The sequence below is a fragment of the Lepisma saccharinum genome, chromosome 3 (genome assembly GCF_977018435.1).
Source record: "Lepisma saccharinum chromosome 3, izLepSacc3.1, whole genome shotgun sequence".
In the NCBI taxonomy this organism is placed as follows: domain Eukaryota; kingdom Metazoa; phylum Arthropoda; class Insecta; order Zygentoma; family Lepismatidae; genus Lepisma; species Lepisma saccharinum.
In genome coordinates this window covers 118,992,819-119,009,159 of record NC_139231.1, presented here as the reverse complement: position 1 = coordinate 119,009,159, position 16,341 = coordinate 118,992,819, and the positions used below count along the sequence as shown (strand labels likewise).

The window sequence follows — 16,341 nt, the reverse complement described above, 5'->3', positions numbered from 1 at the left end:
CCTACCAGGAACAGGAATCGAGCCTTCCTATGTGGTCTAGATATTAGCACGTAGCACTGAGGAAATTAGAGTCTTGAGTTCGAATCCACCTAATTGTTTTCCTTCAAAATGACCACAAGTGAACCCATTGCCGCGATAAAAATAACGGTGTACATGTGTAACATAAAGGAAGAAAAACAAACAAAAATGTTCTACTAAGAATCACATTGTCTGTGTTAGCAAAAAAAAATATGAAAATCCACACTGGATTCACCAGTATAGTTAGGCATAGTCATAGGCTTAGTATGTCAAAAAATCTAGGACTAAGAGCTTGGGGGAAGGGGGATCATCATCTTCGCCCCTCTCCCTGTAGATTCAACTCAACACATCTTTCCGAGTAATTACTGTTCATTTTGGCGCTTATCAGTTGTTTTTAGAGGAAGTAAATAGCAAAGGACAGAATATAATTACATAAAATCATGAGCGGGTCATTGAAAGATATTAAAGGAGAAAGCCATACATACCGTGGGAGAAAGGCAGGAAGATGAAGACTGGTATGGATGGATGACTTAGGATTTGAAGATGAAGATGAGAGACTGGAGAAGGAAGAATGCATAAACAGAAGTATCTGAGATTGATTGCCCATGACAATAAAATTTTTAAGCAAGATACTACCATTCTAGTTTAACATGACAAAATGTCCATGTTCTAAGGTACTATATAGTCCAGGGACATATATCAATATTTCTATAGTCCGTGGGTTTTTGAATGAAGGGAATATATGACTACCGGTAATATGTTGCTAGTGTGGTACACAATCCTGTACTACCAGGTGTTTTGCCCCCACTTACACATCACACAATGCATACCTAACACCCCTCCCCCCCCCGCACACACACAATGAACTACTGAAGACTTATTACTTATCTTTTATACTTATCAATTCAATGTATCATTTTATTATTGTATGATCTTTATATTATCTTTATTGTATTCTCATGATCAATGTGGGTTTCTTCTATATTTTCATTCATTTATTGTATCTTTGACAAGGGTTGGTTGTAAGAACGGCCTCGAGGCCGAAACACGCCTGCTTAAATAAAGACCATTCTATTCTATTCTATTCTATTCTATTCTAATTGTGGCAGAAGGCCTGTGTGACGTCATAAATCCAAAATGGCTACCGCATCATGCACTAACTAAGAAAATCCATCATAACTCCTTTAATAGTGGTTTTGGAATTTTTTTTTTGTATAGATACATAGTTTGTTGAGAATTGAAATAGGAACAAAATTGATTCTTACAGTTTTCTTCATATCTTGCACTGTTATAGAGGTATATCTAGTGAAAATATTTCGTGCAATATTCTGCAAAGATTCTATGCATATTTTACACTTTACTTGACATTCTGGCATATAAAGGGGGGAACATTACTGCCTGTGATATATTGTTGATGCCTACTATTGTGGCGTATTGCGTGTGTGATATCATACATCCAAGATGGCTGCCTCTGCAGACATTAACAAACAAAAACGACCAATCTCCTTAACTCATTTAGGAGTAATTTTGACCATTTGTAAGTTTGTTGGGTCTTTACACGAAGGGAAGACATGTGTATGGAGGATGCTTTTATTTGACGGCATGCAATCATGTATTACATTGTGTCAGAAACCACACATGACATCCGAAATCCAAGATGGCCGCCTTGGAGGTTCTGCACATGATATACTGTCCATATCCTGATTTAGAGTTCGATTTTTCCACAGGCATTTCATGTTAATAATTAAAAAAGTGAAAAATATTATTATAATTTTTATAACTACAGTAGTGTACAAAAGTTAAGCATAACTAAGATATGAGAAAATATTTTATTAATAAAATGACAGAACTGCATAAAACATAGTGGAAATTAATCAAAACGTTATACAATAGAGTAGAATGCATGACATTAACAATTGTTTTTTAGTGCAAAGAGACACATGCAAGAAATAAGAAAATAGAAGATACTTCCTTGACGAAAAAAAAGAGGTTTGTATGGGATGAAGTTACCCCTAACAGCTACACAACCTTGCAACGTCATAGAACGCTATTTACAAGGTGGTTCAAGAGTTCTACAGGCAGCTGCTTCCATTTCCCATGAAGAGGAGTGCGGAGCTCTGAAATATCTTTGGTGGAGGATCGAGTCTCCTTAAGACACTACAGGATTTATGTCTGGGGACCTTGGTGGCCAGTCCATGCGGTGGATTTATTCACCTTCAAGAAAGTCATCCAATTTGGTTCGATGCGCACATATATTATCATCTTTTCATCCTTGAAGTTGAAATCTGAGCCGACTGCGCCTCTGAAAACAAAAGTCACACATGTTGTTGAAGTACTTCGTTTCTGTGCCTCTGGGCAGTAAGAGTACCTCCAGCAGAGACGTTCATTGAGGATGATGTCTTCCCATACCAGTATTCCATCTCGACCAAACTGATCTCTTTTTACGATATTCCTTGGAGTAAATCGTGATCGAGGTTATCTCCAGATGAATGTGCGACGGGAATCATTGTGCAAACTGAATCTGAACTGATCTGTGAAAGAGCACGTTTCTCCGTTCGTTCTACGCAGTACACCCTGGACTGCATTTTGCAGACGAACGAGTCTCTGGCGACTGGCATCATGGCCAGTATAATTTTGTGTGTGTGTGTGTTGTTCTGATTTTGTCCTTGTGTGTGCTCAGTGCCCGTTTACAGCCTCAGCTTTTAACAGAAGTCAGAATATTTTCAGATTTTTTTGTTATGCAATGTTAGAGTTGTTATTTGTAATGGTAAGGGGCTGGCCCCCGTATAATGTGACGGGTACAAAATAGCCTAAGTGCTGACGCACCCAAAATTTTAAATTCAAATTCAAATCCTCCGTTCGTTCAGGGTTCAATTTCGATGATGCTGACTCCACTGTAAGCGGGTCCTTCTGTGCACTGGATCAAGCGGGACACGCACAGAGACCAGCTGTCCTGAGAGTCTCCGGTGCACAGTTTGGCGAGAGAAACTCTAACCCCTGAGGTGGCTGCAAGCTTTGAGGACAGTTGTCTTGCAGGCATCGTCCGGTTTCGTCGTGCAGTTAAAGCCAGATTGATTGATTTGGTGTTTTAAGTCCACTTTATGCACAGTAAGGCTAATTGGGACTGGACATACAGTTTAATGTGTGATCCGAACCACTATGTGCCTCCACCGAGTATCGAACCCGGGATCCCTTGATTACAAGGCGACGCCGCTACCACTGCGCCATCGGGAAGGCCCTCATTTAAAGCCAGATATCGGCACTGTTGTGGCATTGCTACTCGTTGACAACCTTGTTCTGACCTACCCTGAACATCTACTGTGTCTTGGAACCGTCACCAAAGCCTGGAAATGACTATGGCACAGTCAACGCTGCCGTGACTTCAGTCTGTGTTGATTCTTCGCTGACGTCTTTGTGCCAGGTTCTTAATGTACATTGAACACTTTACCAAGAGATTGTCCTCCGATCACAATGAGCGATCGATACAGAATGAGGCACTCTTGTTCTGATATGTTGTGTTTTGTTTACCTTTCAATCACGGGCCTATTTGACACTAGCAGTACTGTTGCCTAAGCGCGTAAAGTGAGTTACATTCCTTGTTGATTATTTATGGTGATCGTGCAGGTCTTACCCTTCCATTTTTCTACTTTTTGGACCCTACCATATTATGGTGAAGGAGTAATGACGTCGCCTGTGAATTCCTCATTCAACATTCTCTGGAGCTCTAGGCAGTGTCAATATGACAGGAATGATCTTGTCATCCTCATTTTCTCTTTTCCCAACAAAAGCCTATTGAGGTGGGTAGATTTGGATGATCCTTTTCTGCTTTTATTTCACTCCAATACTTGGAAATAACTCCTGATAAAAAGTGTAAGGGGAACTTTGGTTGGAGCAAGACGTGAAACTTGAACATCCCTTTTCGCGAACAGATACCATCGTAATTTGCCGAAATAATTGATTTTGGTGTCATTGAAAATCCTGTCATCATATTCGGGGAGTAAGAGACACCAAAATATCAAACACCCTGGACTGCATTTTGCAGACTAACATTGCTCTAACGTCTAGGGCCTCCCCGATGGCACTGGTACCGTCGTTGCCTTGTAATCAAGGGGTCCCGAGCTCGTTACCCGGTGGAGGCACATATAGCGGTTCGTATCCCACTTTAAATTGTGGGTCCAGTCCCAATTAGCCTTAAATAAAACACCAACTCAATCAATCAATTAATGCTTTGGCGTCTGGACCCATGGGACTTGAGTTGTGTGCTGCCCATATGTGATTGTCCTTTCATCTATTTCATTTTATAATTCATTTTCATCTTTGAAATTAGCCAAAAGTAGCAGAAACGAGAAGCAAAATGAATAAATTCATTCTTTCATTCTGTCATCTTGTTCATCGAATCCAGGATAACCTAGATTTGCAAGAGATTCAAGCACATCATCTTCTGCGCCACCAAATGCGTTCAACAAGCACTTTTTTACCTTCTTTGCAAGTACAAACACAAACTGGGATACCATTAATAGATAGTGTGAACCTTGCCGCCAAAGTGACCCTCACACCTTTCACCAGGAGGAGTTACTTCCAAGTATTGGAGTGAAATAAAAGCCGAAAAGAAACATCCAAATCTACCCAGCCCAACAGGCTGCTGAATGGAGAAAAAAGAAAATGAAGATGACAAAGAAATCATTCTTGTCATATTCACACTACCTAGAACTTCAGAGAAGATTACAGTTGGCATGTGGTTGCGGAAAGAGGAAATGTTCCTACATATGTTAGGATCAGTCCCTGCGACGTACTGAACTGTCTCTTTGTAGTACAGATGAAGTGTGAAAACACTGACTTACAGGACAGAGACTCAGATCAGAGTTACGAGGAATTTGAATAAAGTGACTATATTGATGACATGATATTTCCCAAATGATTACAACCACTCTCAATCTTGATGACAGGTGAGCTGCTTACATTTCAAAAGACAATGCGGAATTCACAGGCGATGTTATTACTCCTTTACTATAATATTTATAATAATGATAATAATAATAATTAATATCTTTCACTTGTTATTTATTAACAGAAAATGCCTCTGGAAAATCTGATAAACGAACTCTAAATCAGGTTATGAACAGTATTTCATGTGCAGAACCTTCAAGGCAGACATCTTGAATTTGGGAAGACATGTAAGGTCTCTGACACATTATACAGCAAAAATACATGATTGCATGCCTCCAAATGAAAGCATCATCCATACACATGTCTTCCCTTCGTGTAAAAACCCAACAAACTTACAAATGGTCAAAATTACTCCTAAATGAGTTAAGGAGGTTGGTCGTTTTTGTTTGTTAATGTCTGCAGAGGCAGCCATCTTGGATGTATGATATCACACACGCAATACGCCACAATAGTAGGCACCAACTAAATATCACAGGCAGTAATGTTCCCCCCTTTATATGCCAGAATGTCAAGTAAAATGTAAAATATGCATAGAATCCTTGCAGAATAGGGCACGAAATATTTTCACTAGATATATCTCCATAACAGTGCGAGATATGAAAAAAACTGTAAGAATCAATTTTGTTCCTTTTTTAATTCTAAACAAAACATGTATCTATAAACAAAATCCCAAAACCACTATTAAAGGAGTTATGATGGATTTTCTTAGTTAGTGCATGAAGCGGTATTGGATTTATGACGTCACACAGGCCTTCTGCCACAATTGCGGGCAAAACCCCTGGTAGTACGTTACTGTGTACCACACTAGCAACGTATTACCGGTAGTCATATATTTCCTTCATTCAAAAACCCACGGGATTACAAATGCCCGTCGACTAATATTACCAACGGTATAAATGTATTTGAACATATAATTTTGCTTGCAAATCGATTTGAAAGTTCGCATTTTCCGGGTGGACTCGTGAGTGTGTGTATGCAAAAATGTTATATTATGCGAAACCGATCGATCACAATGATTAAATCCCTGTGATAGATGTCCTCATTCCTCGATACACACAGAACTACCACAGGCCTCTGAATAAAATTGTTAGAACACTGAATCATATTTCTGTTCTACACACGCACTGCAAGATCATCTGGCTCCTTGCATTGATTTTTCGAAAAGACTTTGCTGTTATTGTCTATTTTTAGGTTACACGTCGTTTATTAACGATGATGGGACTGGAGAAGTGATTAAATGCATGTCAGTGAAACACAATATACAAACGACTAAACGAATCATGCAGTTCTCATATAACCCAAATAACGAAGATAAATAGTCACCCAATATAATCTTATGATCTTCATATACATATTTATTTATTTGCAAGAAAATTATCATTCATCCCCACCGTCACGATTAACGTGAAGTAAGACAGAAAAACGACGTTATAACCAAAATACAAATACAGGGTGTCTCATTTATCATGTTCACACATGATTTGAAATGTGCATGGACACGCCTTTCAAATCATTTCTCGACAGTGGCGGCAAATAGGGTGTAGGTTGGACAGTTGCCTCCCACTTTTTTCTCAATTTTGTCCCCACACTATGGCCTCTTAATGCTAAGCATTGTCTACCAGGAGAAACTACCCCCCCCCCCCCATAGTTTTAGTTTTGGCACACAATCGCCCCCATTGTTTCTCGATGAATGAGAAATCTGATAGATATAGAAATAATAATCACTTTTCAAATCGTGAGTGAGTAACTGTACAACGATGCATGAAATAGAATGAAGAAACGTATTCAGTGATGTTCGTGCCCAGCGTACTACGACTCCAGGGGTCCCGGGGGTTCGAATTCCGGCCTGCACATGTGTGTTCTGTCTCTTCATCAATTTCATCATATCGTCTCATCACGCATCCTCATCTTCGCGATTTGGCAAAAGTAGCAGAAAAACGAAGTAAAACCAACCCAATGAATCAATCAATGAGTGATGTTCGTAAACGTGAGTGGTTCTTCCTTTCCCCATTAGTATGCATTAAAGTGACGCTTGTTCTAATTGAAATGAATAGAATAAATAAGTGCATGTCGGTGTTGCTCATTCGTGTTTCTGAGGAGCGAAGCACGGATTCGAAACCGATGGAAAACAAAATTGAGTTATTCATTCGAGGAACAGACTCATTATGGAAGATGCCGTTTTTCTGATTTTCACTCTAAAGAGGTTTAATCTCCACGACGACTCGAAAGTTGAAGCCAACGGCTTGCCTCATCGGCGTTCCTGGCGAGTCGCCAGTTTCTCCGTAATGCATGCAGTAAGCAATCTAATCCAGCTGTGTGTAATGAAGTAAACAAATAAAGATATTTGCTCTAGAAACGAGTTCCGCAGTTTCAGCGAGCAGTTTATTTTCATTGTATTTCTTTTGCATCGAAGTCGAAGTTAGGCGAAGCTCAGTAATTCGGTAGGGTGGTAGCGGAACGAACTCTAGCTCGTCTCGAAATTTCCACACCACCATTGTTTGGAAATCGAGACAAGAACGAGACCCCTTCCCTGATAGCGTATTGGGGAGTTACGAAGGGGTCCTTGGATGATTCCCCGTGGAAGCACAGTGCAGATTGATTCCGGGTTGTAAACTGTAGGTCCAGTCTCAATTAGCCTATCTGAGCAAAAAGTGGACTTAAAGCAAACCTAGATGGAATCGAGACCGAGAATCGTCTTGCTCGAGACCGATAAATTACAGTGTAGATATACGGAAATTTATCCATGTTCAATAATTCCTAGGTATAAGGGGTAACCCTTTCTGGGTTTGTAGTATACCCTGGACTGCATTTTTCAGACTAGCAAAGGTCTGGGGTCTGGACTCATGGCCAGTATAATCCTCCGGGGGGCTTGTGTTGTGGGCTGTCCTTAGTTCGTGATTTTCCTTCATCCATTTCATCTTATCGCGGTTAGCCAAAAGTGGCAGAAATGCGAAGAAATAAGAAAATCCTACTTACCATTTACTGCAGACATACCAATGACGTGGGTGTCGGATTATTTACGTTTAATGTGTCTGTTGCCGAGCACGTTGAGCTGTCGATTCACTATCTCGCCACCAAAAGGGCCAATTTCTGCCCTGGGCATGGGTGTTTCCTTCTTGGACCTCTCTTTATCGATTTCATCTAATCGTCATCCTCATCGTCTCGATTAGGCCAAATTTACAGAAGAGCGACGTAAATTAAGGCAAATACATTTGTAACACGAGTCGGAATTCCTCCTTCGTGAGACGGGAGTGCCAGATATTGCCTTGTACTCAAGCGACGAATTTCACCTATGTGTTGCATTTCATAGAAGGAAGCGATACTTCAGTCAATAATTCAAGAAACCATCACATTTCTCCACTCAACAACTAGTACTCTTATCTCCAGAAATTATATCTTGTTTTCATGCAGTTTCATTTCAGAGGCTTCTTTACGTTTCTGTTGAATACTACAGCGGAATGATTGGTATTAGAAAATAGTGACACAACTGTAGTCGATAAAAATATTAGAAATTTTCACGGATTTGTCGAATTTAAATGTGTGAACATAAAACAATCTTGGTAGGAAAAGATAGCTTTATTTCTGCGTAATCTGCATAGACGTGCCCTAACTTTAACTAGTTGATTTCGACCACGTTTTAGCTGCTGAATATTATTTCTTGACAAAAGAAATAAGTAATCTTTGACGTTCTGATTTTGAGGTCAGAAACTTCCATACCGTTGTGTTCAGAATGAATTCTATTTTTCTTTTAGAAACTCGTACGTAGTGAAGGATTGTTCTTGTTTAACTTGACAAATCTTTATCCTCTCGTGAATATAATCAGATTTTTTTTAAGCAGTAGTGTGGACGGTGTGGTGTGCATGTGAACAACGTGCCGGCAAGGCTTACTATTATACCATTGGAATGAATGAGGGACGATCACAAACACACACGGACAGTACACTTCACAAGCCCCGCAAAGAACTACTGTATATAGGATGTGGGTCCAGACACCAGGGTCTCGTTAGTCTGCAAAATGCAGTCCAGGGTGTACTCTGTAAGAGAGGTTGACATTTGGTTGTCTTCAGAAAGGGTCACTCCTTACACTCCAGACATATCGGGTTGAATTTAACAGAAGAATTAAGGACAGAAGTCCTCAAGAAAACAAGGAAAACGAAGAAAACGTGGGAGAGAATGTGCTTATGTTTGTTTTAGAGGAGACCAATTCAAGGTGCCGAGATTGGATCGTTGGCTGAACGAACAATCATACCCTGTGGCGCTTCATCAATTCGAAGCCTGGCAACTGCGTCCGGGGAACCTGTCGAGTAAAACGCGAATAGATTCGGGTGCTCCTGGCGAGCGTCCAAAGCACATTTTCCCCTGCTCTAGAAAAGAGATTTCTGTGCATAGTGTATTCATCTAAAAACTGTGCGTATGGATTACGAGCTGTGGGTGCGATTTGGTGCCATCGATTTAAGTGTGTAGGATGGCTTACTTTTGGCGATCCGACAGCAGTGCTTCCGATTTGGTGCTTGTTCCGAGGCCGGTCCATGCAGGTATGTAGCGTACTGTGTTGCTGTTCGGTTGAATTGCATGTGCGTGGGTATGCGCTGCACGGTAAATAGGACCGAGTGGCTGAAAGTGAAACAGCAAAGGTTGTAGTCGTACTGTATCATGTGTTATCGCACAAGTTTGTTTTGCGGGCCTGGAAGCTTGCGTCGCTATATACGTATTTGAAATGTCAATATACAGTCTTTACTTATTAGAATTGTCCGAAACAGATTATAGTCTTGTATCGTACAATTGGAACAAATTTGCCGTTGGAATAATTAAAACACTCCTGTGAATTGTGTGTAAGTTGTTTGGAAATCGAGACTAGAACGAGACCAGCCACAAAAGAAATATGTAATCGTTGTCGTTCTGATTTTGAGCTCAGAATCTCAAACACCTAACACCGACAGTATACTCCTCACTGTACCGTCACGGTCGCTTATGGGTCGTAACGATACCATTAGCTGTCAATGGAATTGTTACAGCCCAGAAGTGTCCGTGACTGTTCAATCTATCCCACAAGTCCCGATTGTGTCGCATAAGAATTTTATCAGCAGTTATGAGCGAGCACATTCAATCCAACCAACTTAATGTGATATAAGCCCTATTATGATATTCAGTATTACTTTTAAAACACAACCATTTCACGATTTGCATTTGCTTCTATTCCACCCCATCCTGCTAAATTGTATATTGAGGATTTGAGATTGAAATACTGATAAGTATAACGTGTATTCCAGTTACCGTTCAAACGTATAAGTATTTTTTGTAACTAATCTAAAATAGCGTACAAGCTTCAAACTAAATGCGAAATGAGATGTTTGACACTAGGCAGTTGGAATGGGTCGATTAATTATCATTAGACTAAGTTAAATGGGCATACATTCCATATGGAAAATTAATAAAGGTTGCATTAATGTGAAACACGTTTTTGGCTCTTTGCACGCAAGACAAGACGATTAATGTACGGTCCTCCATGAGAACTTGCAGTCACCTGTGCTCGAGCCAAAACTCGACGTAGGAACCTTTGCAATAGAAGGAAAGGGTTGAATGGCCTAGCAAGCCAAAAATAGCTAAAACATACGAAAGTAATTAGGTTACAGAAATGACGGATTACGACACAGTGCCATAGTTTTGGTTCGTTCACGTCCATTGTGTAAACAGTGTGCGAGTTAAGTTTGGTGGGTTGATTTGTTACACAATTTGGTTAACCCTGAACTGTCTTGTTTTGTTCCTGGTCTCGAAATATTTGGTATAAACAACATATCGACGCACGAACTTTCATAGCTTGTAGAAGTCATTAAGACAAACAACTTTCTTAGTTTGACGCCACGTTTCGACGCTACGAAGCCTCAAAAACTAAATTTTGTTAAGAATATATTGGATTGACTTTGTAATTACTATCCAAAATGTGTATGTGTCTTCTCTGTAAATTCCCTTCTTTTGACTAAATAAGTCTCTTAGTAAAGTAAATTTTTCAGACGTCATACCAAAGTCTAGAACGAGACGAGTGTGTTAGTCTTGTGTCGATTTTCACAAGACCGTCTCGGTACCATACCTAGAATTGGAAATGTATGGAATTGTAAAGATAATAAAATAGGAAGAATTGTCTATAACCTTTGTTAAATGCCTAAAATGACTAGAAAACCACGGGAAGCCTTGTTTTAATGAGCAGGTCTACAGAGTGCTACACTTTACTTCTTTCTTATACGGAGAAGTTCACGCAGTACTTTGTTCCTGCTGTCCAATGTGTTGACAATGCTCGAATTACTACAGATTGTAGAGAGTCGAGAATTTACACGCCATCCTCTTCGACGCAATTCTCGTCTCGAATCTCGAAACATAGAAAATATGTTTAAAAATCATTGAAAGAAATACATAAGTTTATTTGCACATTGAACAACTATCTGCAAAGGTTCACAGCTACACTCCAGTGTTAGATCTAAATAAGTAGTAATTCTGATTCAGATGAAATCTTCGTAAATCTTAGTATAGGCGTCTGCGAGAGAGATGAAACTCTCGGACAACAAATCTCGGTTTCTTTTCGTTTTACAGACGCCTGTCTGTCTCGTAATAATTTTTTAATCCACTCTTTGGTTGATGTCGATATATAAATAATGACACTATAGTGAAGTTCAAGTTTGTCATTAGGCTCGTACACAGACGTGAAGTCTAGAATAAAAAATAAATATTATGAATTTGTTAATGCCGCTTCTTGTTTATGGTGTGAGGTCCATTCTCCTTGCTGTACTCCTTCCCACACATAGGTATTAAAAGAATGAAAGAGCTCTGCGGCCGAAGCATGATTGGCACGGTAATCAATAATTGTACCGATGCGAGAGAATGGGTAACAAAGGGTTCTCTATGTGGAACATCAAAGTATCTTCATATATCCATCTGCCCATGCGGCTAGCTCATTAGCTATCTTTGTGGTTACGCGGTTTGAATTTTCACTCTGACGTATGTTGCTGTGAACAGGATTGGTACGTGCTTTGAACTTTTCACGTAATCTTGGTTGAGAATATGGTTACATGAAAATGGGTTTCCTAAATGAAATTTGCAAATTAAAATAACGTATGAAAATATCCAAAGACTATCATTATCGATATTCCTTTCGCATTGCACTTTCTCCTTAATTATGTTTCGTGATGTTTGTATAGTTTTGTATTAGAGATATCTGCGTGTCCAGGTTATCACAACGATGAGAGTGAATCATGAACTAAAAATAAAAATACTCTAAACGAAATTCGAAACCATGACCTTGGTTTTCAGAGGTGTTACGTTAAGTGTACATTGTACAAATTTAATTTTGTCAGAATACCGGTGCAATTAAAAGCACAATAAGTAATGTTTAGCTTCATAATTCACAGTAGTTACACAGTCATTTCAATGCGCTATGTGCAAGTAACTAGAACAAAAGGAGTACGTGCCATGTCGGGCAAGGACTAAAAGTCCTATTGATGCAGCGGAAAGAGAGAGAGAGAGGGGGGGAGAGAGAGAGAGAGAGAGAGAGATCGGTCGCTATGAAACTGCGAACACTTTCCATATTTCATGCTATTGCCATTTGACCTGGCACAGCTTTCATCATTTTACCATGGGTTGTTGCGTGAAGTGCTACCAAGCAAATTGTCCATGGCCATGCTCATTCACTTAGTTTTTGTCGCAATGCGAGGTTTAAGAATCGAGACACCAACGCCAAGAAGGGAGTTGGCAATCTTGGCATCAGTCCCGTTTCTTAAAACACGTAGGATGTAAGATAAACTGAATGAAAATAGTGATGGACAATATCACTGGTAATAATGCATCACCCTCTCTCTAGCTCTAACAGTATCATGTGTTGATGGCATACCATTTCTTTCTGTACTATCTAAGGATTCCTATGTTTATGATTGGAAATTTTGGACCAATTACAGTATCTCCGCAATACAACAAAAGACCATTCTTACAAAACTTAACAACTTCGTCAAAGTTTTAAAATACATAAAGAATTACACAAGTATTTTATTCCAATTCAAAATAGCTTATGTATTTAACTGAATTATATGCAGGTAACGAGTTGCCAAAATTACGTATTTGGAATGGTATTTCGTTACTTTGCGCTACCTTAATAAATTCAAAATGGAGGATTCATTTTTGCAGGACGAAACATGTTTGTTGTGTTTTTAAACTTTTGCATTTGGAAAGCATACATCACAAGAGGACAGATGTGCCACTTTTGTAAATAGTTAAGTCCTTATTGTACAGGGTGAGTCATAAGTCTCCATACAAATGATGAAAACTGTGACTAATGTTTATTTTTCCTTTTCAGGCAGGTGAACCAATGAAAAAGAGATGCCACTAACGAAGGAAGAACGAATTGACATCATTCTGTTGGCTGAGAGTGGTACCACCCTTCATGTAGCACGTACATTCAATGCAATCCACAGAACGCAGATAACCCATGACACTGTGGCCAAACTTATCAAGAAATTCAGAAGGACAGGTTCCGTCGTCGACGAAAGCAGGCCTGGAAGAACAAAGACAGCAACAGATGAAAGGAAGGTAACGCAGGTGCCACGGTGTCATGGGTTATCTGCGTTCTGTGGGTTGCATTGAATGTACGTGCTACATGACGGGTGATACCACTCCCACCTAATAGAATGATGTCAATCCGTTCTTCCTTCGTTAGTGGCATCTCTTTTTTCATTGGTTCACCTGCTTGAAAAGGAAAAATAAACATTAGTCACCGTTTTCACCATTTGTATGGAGACTTATGACTCACCCTGTAGAACAAAGTAGCTACAACGCATACTTTTTTTTAGTATGTTACCCAACTGCAATTATACAATTTGAATTTTTACTTCCTTTATATCTATCTGTATAATTTAAAATAATATTTTTTGTTGTGTAAATTAGCATAAAATAGCTGCAAATGGAAAACATTTGTAATTTAATATGGTTGCAGATTCTTTTAATATTTCTGTTTATACAAGTTTGTAGCTCTCTTACATATTGTGTACTTGTGTGTTCTTGCCCTGTGAGAACACCCAGCATCGCATCAATAAAATTGCTTGTGGTCTTCGTGGATGCAGCTGTAATAGAATTCGTGCCATTCATTGGTACTATTCACAGTTCATTTGGGGAGATCCGTGTGAGAGTAAACTTTCAGTTCGGGATACAGGGAAGGTTCCCACTCATGAACACACACGTTGCCAGTTGTATCATGGTGCATAAATAAACTCGCTTCTTTTTTAAAGAAAACGCTCTCGTGTAAAGGCTAAATGTGATATGATGTTTGCACGGTGTGTTTTCAATAGCATCTTGATTGCATTACACTAGTGTGTGTCAAATGGAATTGAATCGAAGCTAATTAGAATGATGTCTTGTTCCAATTGGATCGTGAATGCTGCTGTTGGCAATTAATAAAGTCAAAATACATATGTCATGTTCGTGCTGAGGTAATATTGATGCAGCGGTTAAAAATTCACGATTTCGATCGCTGTAAAAATGCGAGCCCCTCATAAAGAGAACAAACAAAACATTCGATCTGTATGTCCCTTTCCTGTTTTATGCATTGTCCTTGAACTGATAACACCTCATTGTAACTGCGTCACAGCTGATAGTGAAGGTAGAGCGAGCACATCCAAACGAAACTCAAATGTGGAGTAGGAACTGGAAATGTTTTTTCAATGGGGTGTTTCGTAATTCATGACACGTTGTCTCTATTACTTCAGGCTTTCGTAAAAACTTCCACATCATATCCTCTGACCTTAACTTCTTAGCGGCCATTCTTGAAGCCCGACTACCATTTGCAACCCTTGTCATTTCACGCAAAATATGTTTTACCCTTTTTCGAATTTTTGTCATCAGTCTGAAAAATCGCAAGTTATCTATCAAAATTTTATTTTTTTGCCTTATGTACCACAAACACACTGTTTCTAAGTGACTTGAGTGATCAGCCAATTTTGCTCACTTCAACATTTTTACTGTGAGCAAACCTTTCAAAATCTCTTGCCAGATGTGCCCAACATATTTGTCTATTTTCACGGCTAAAATAATTGTATGCAGCATATCTATCACTTACAAATATGCCATCATATTCTGGCAGTAAACTTTTCAATACCACACAGAGAGGAAGAAACATGCACCTACTGGGTGTCCTACGCCTGTCAAACCAATTTTGTATCTCAAAAATGTATATCTACAATCATTTCACATTCAACCATATTAACCGGTCACATTGAGTGCCTGCTTATGGTCTCACTTTCGATGACTTCACGTTAAGAGTATCGGTAAGTGCATAACTGTTTTTCAAGTATGTATGAGAAAATGCGTCTGCTTAATGGCAACAGGTGCAGATATAACTCTTCACCATTAATAATTATAATAACAACATATTTCGGATCTTTTTATCATTATGGGGATATCCAGAGAATAGTTTGGGGATTAGTTTATTTATTTTTGTTTACCTTTTTGGGGGTCCGTCATACCTGAGGCTATTTGCGCTCGTCAGGCAATATTGGGACAAACCAACCCATTATTTGGAAGATACATTGACTAATATTTTATGATTTATAAAAATTACTGTCTAGACGTAAACAGACACCTGGAATATCAAATATACAAATAACGTTCTAAAATTATGAGGACTAAACCAATTTTTCACTCTGCCTTAGATGAAACTTAATAGGGGAAGCGGGAGCTAGTTGCAACACTTAATATCTCCTCAACGTGAAGAGTTACGAGAACATACTTGCCCTTCACGCATGCGCATTTTGTGGAGGAAGAAACGTTCTAGATTGTTGGTGCACGCGACCTGATAACAGTTACAGGAAATAAGATTAGTTGTTTTCAGACTAGATGAGTAAAATGTGAATAATTTATTTTGAAGTGACTAGGACAAGTAACTGTCGTTGACTATGTTGCTATTAATGATACACATGTACTTTCACCTGTAAAAGAATAACAGCCATGTTTACAATGAGATTCATGTTGAAGACATTTTCGTCCTTTTGTTAAGTAAAGTGGGTGAGGGGTAAGTTGCAACAGGTGGAAGGGAGTTGGTACACTGTATAGAGTGTGGCGGGTGGGAACATTTCAAGAAATGTGCGAAAGAAGATGCGTTTTATGTCTGTCATCATTGTTACTCAGATTAAAGAAAGTGTTTCTTTTGTTTGGATACTCCTTTATCTAGCGTACATTTATAAACCACAAATGATAAATTTAGGTCTAGGCCTACTTGAAGTTTAAACTATTGTTACAATGTCAGCATATGTTGAACAGTTTCTAACATAATAAATAAATTAAGATTTTCGTTCTTACTTTCATTTATGTTTCCAAGCGTTGCAACAAAAGTTAGGTGTTTGG

The 16,341-nt window shown here is 39.1% G+C and overlaps 1 protein-coding gene across 18 annotated transcripts in view; it reads left to right on the top strand.

Moving 5' to 3' along the window:
* ATP8A (ATPase phospholipid transporting 8A1) overlaps positions 1-16,341 on the top strand; it is a 293,688-nt gene that overhangs the window by 188,073 nt on the left and 89,274 nt on the right. The window contains exon 1 of one of the 18 annotated variants that reach the window (XM_083119289.1): positions 9,325-9,500. The exons of the other annotated variants lie outside the window; for them this stretch is intronic. Coding sequence (XP_082975415.1) covers positions 9,431-9,500 — 70 coding nt within the window. The 5' untranslated portion in view covers positions 9,325-9,430. Of the gene's footprint in view, positions 1-9,324; positions 9,501-16,341 lie in introns of those variants that run through there. 18 annotated transcript variants of the gene reach the window in all.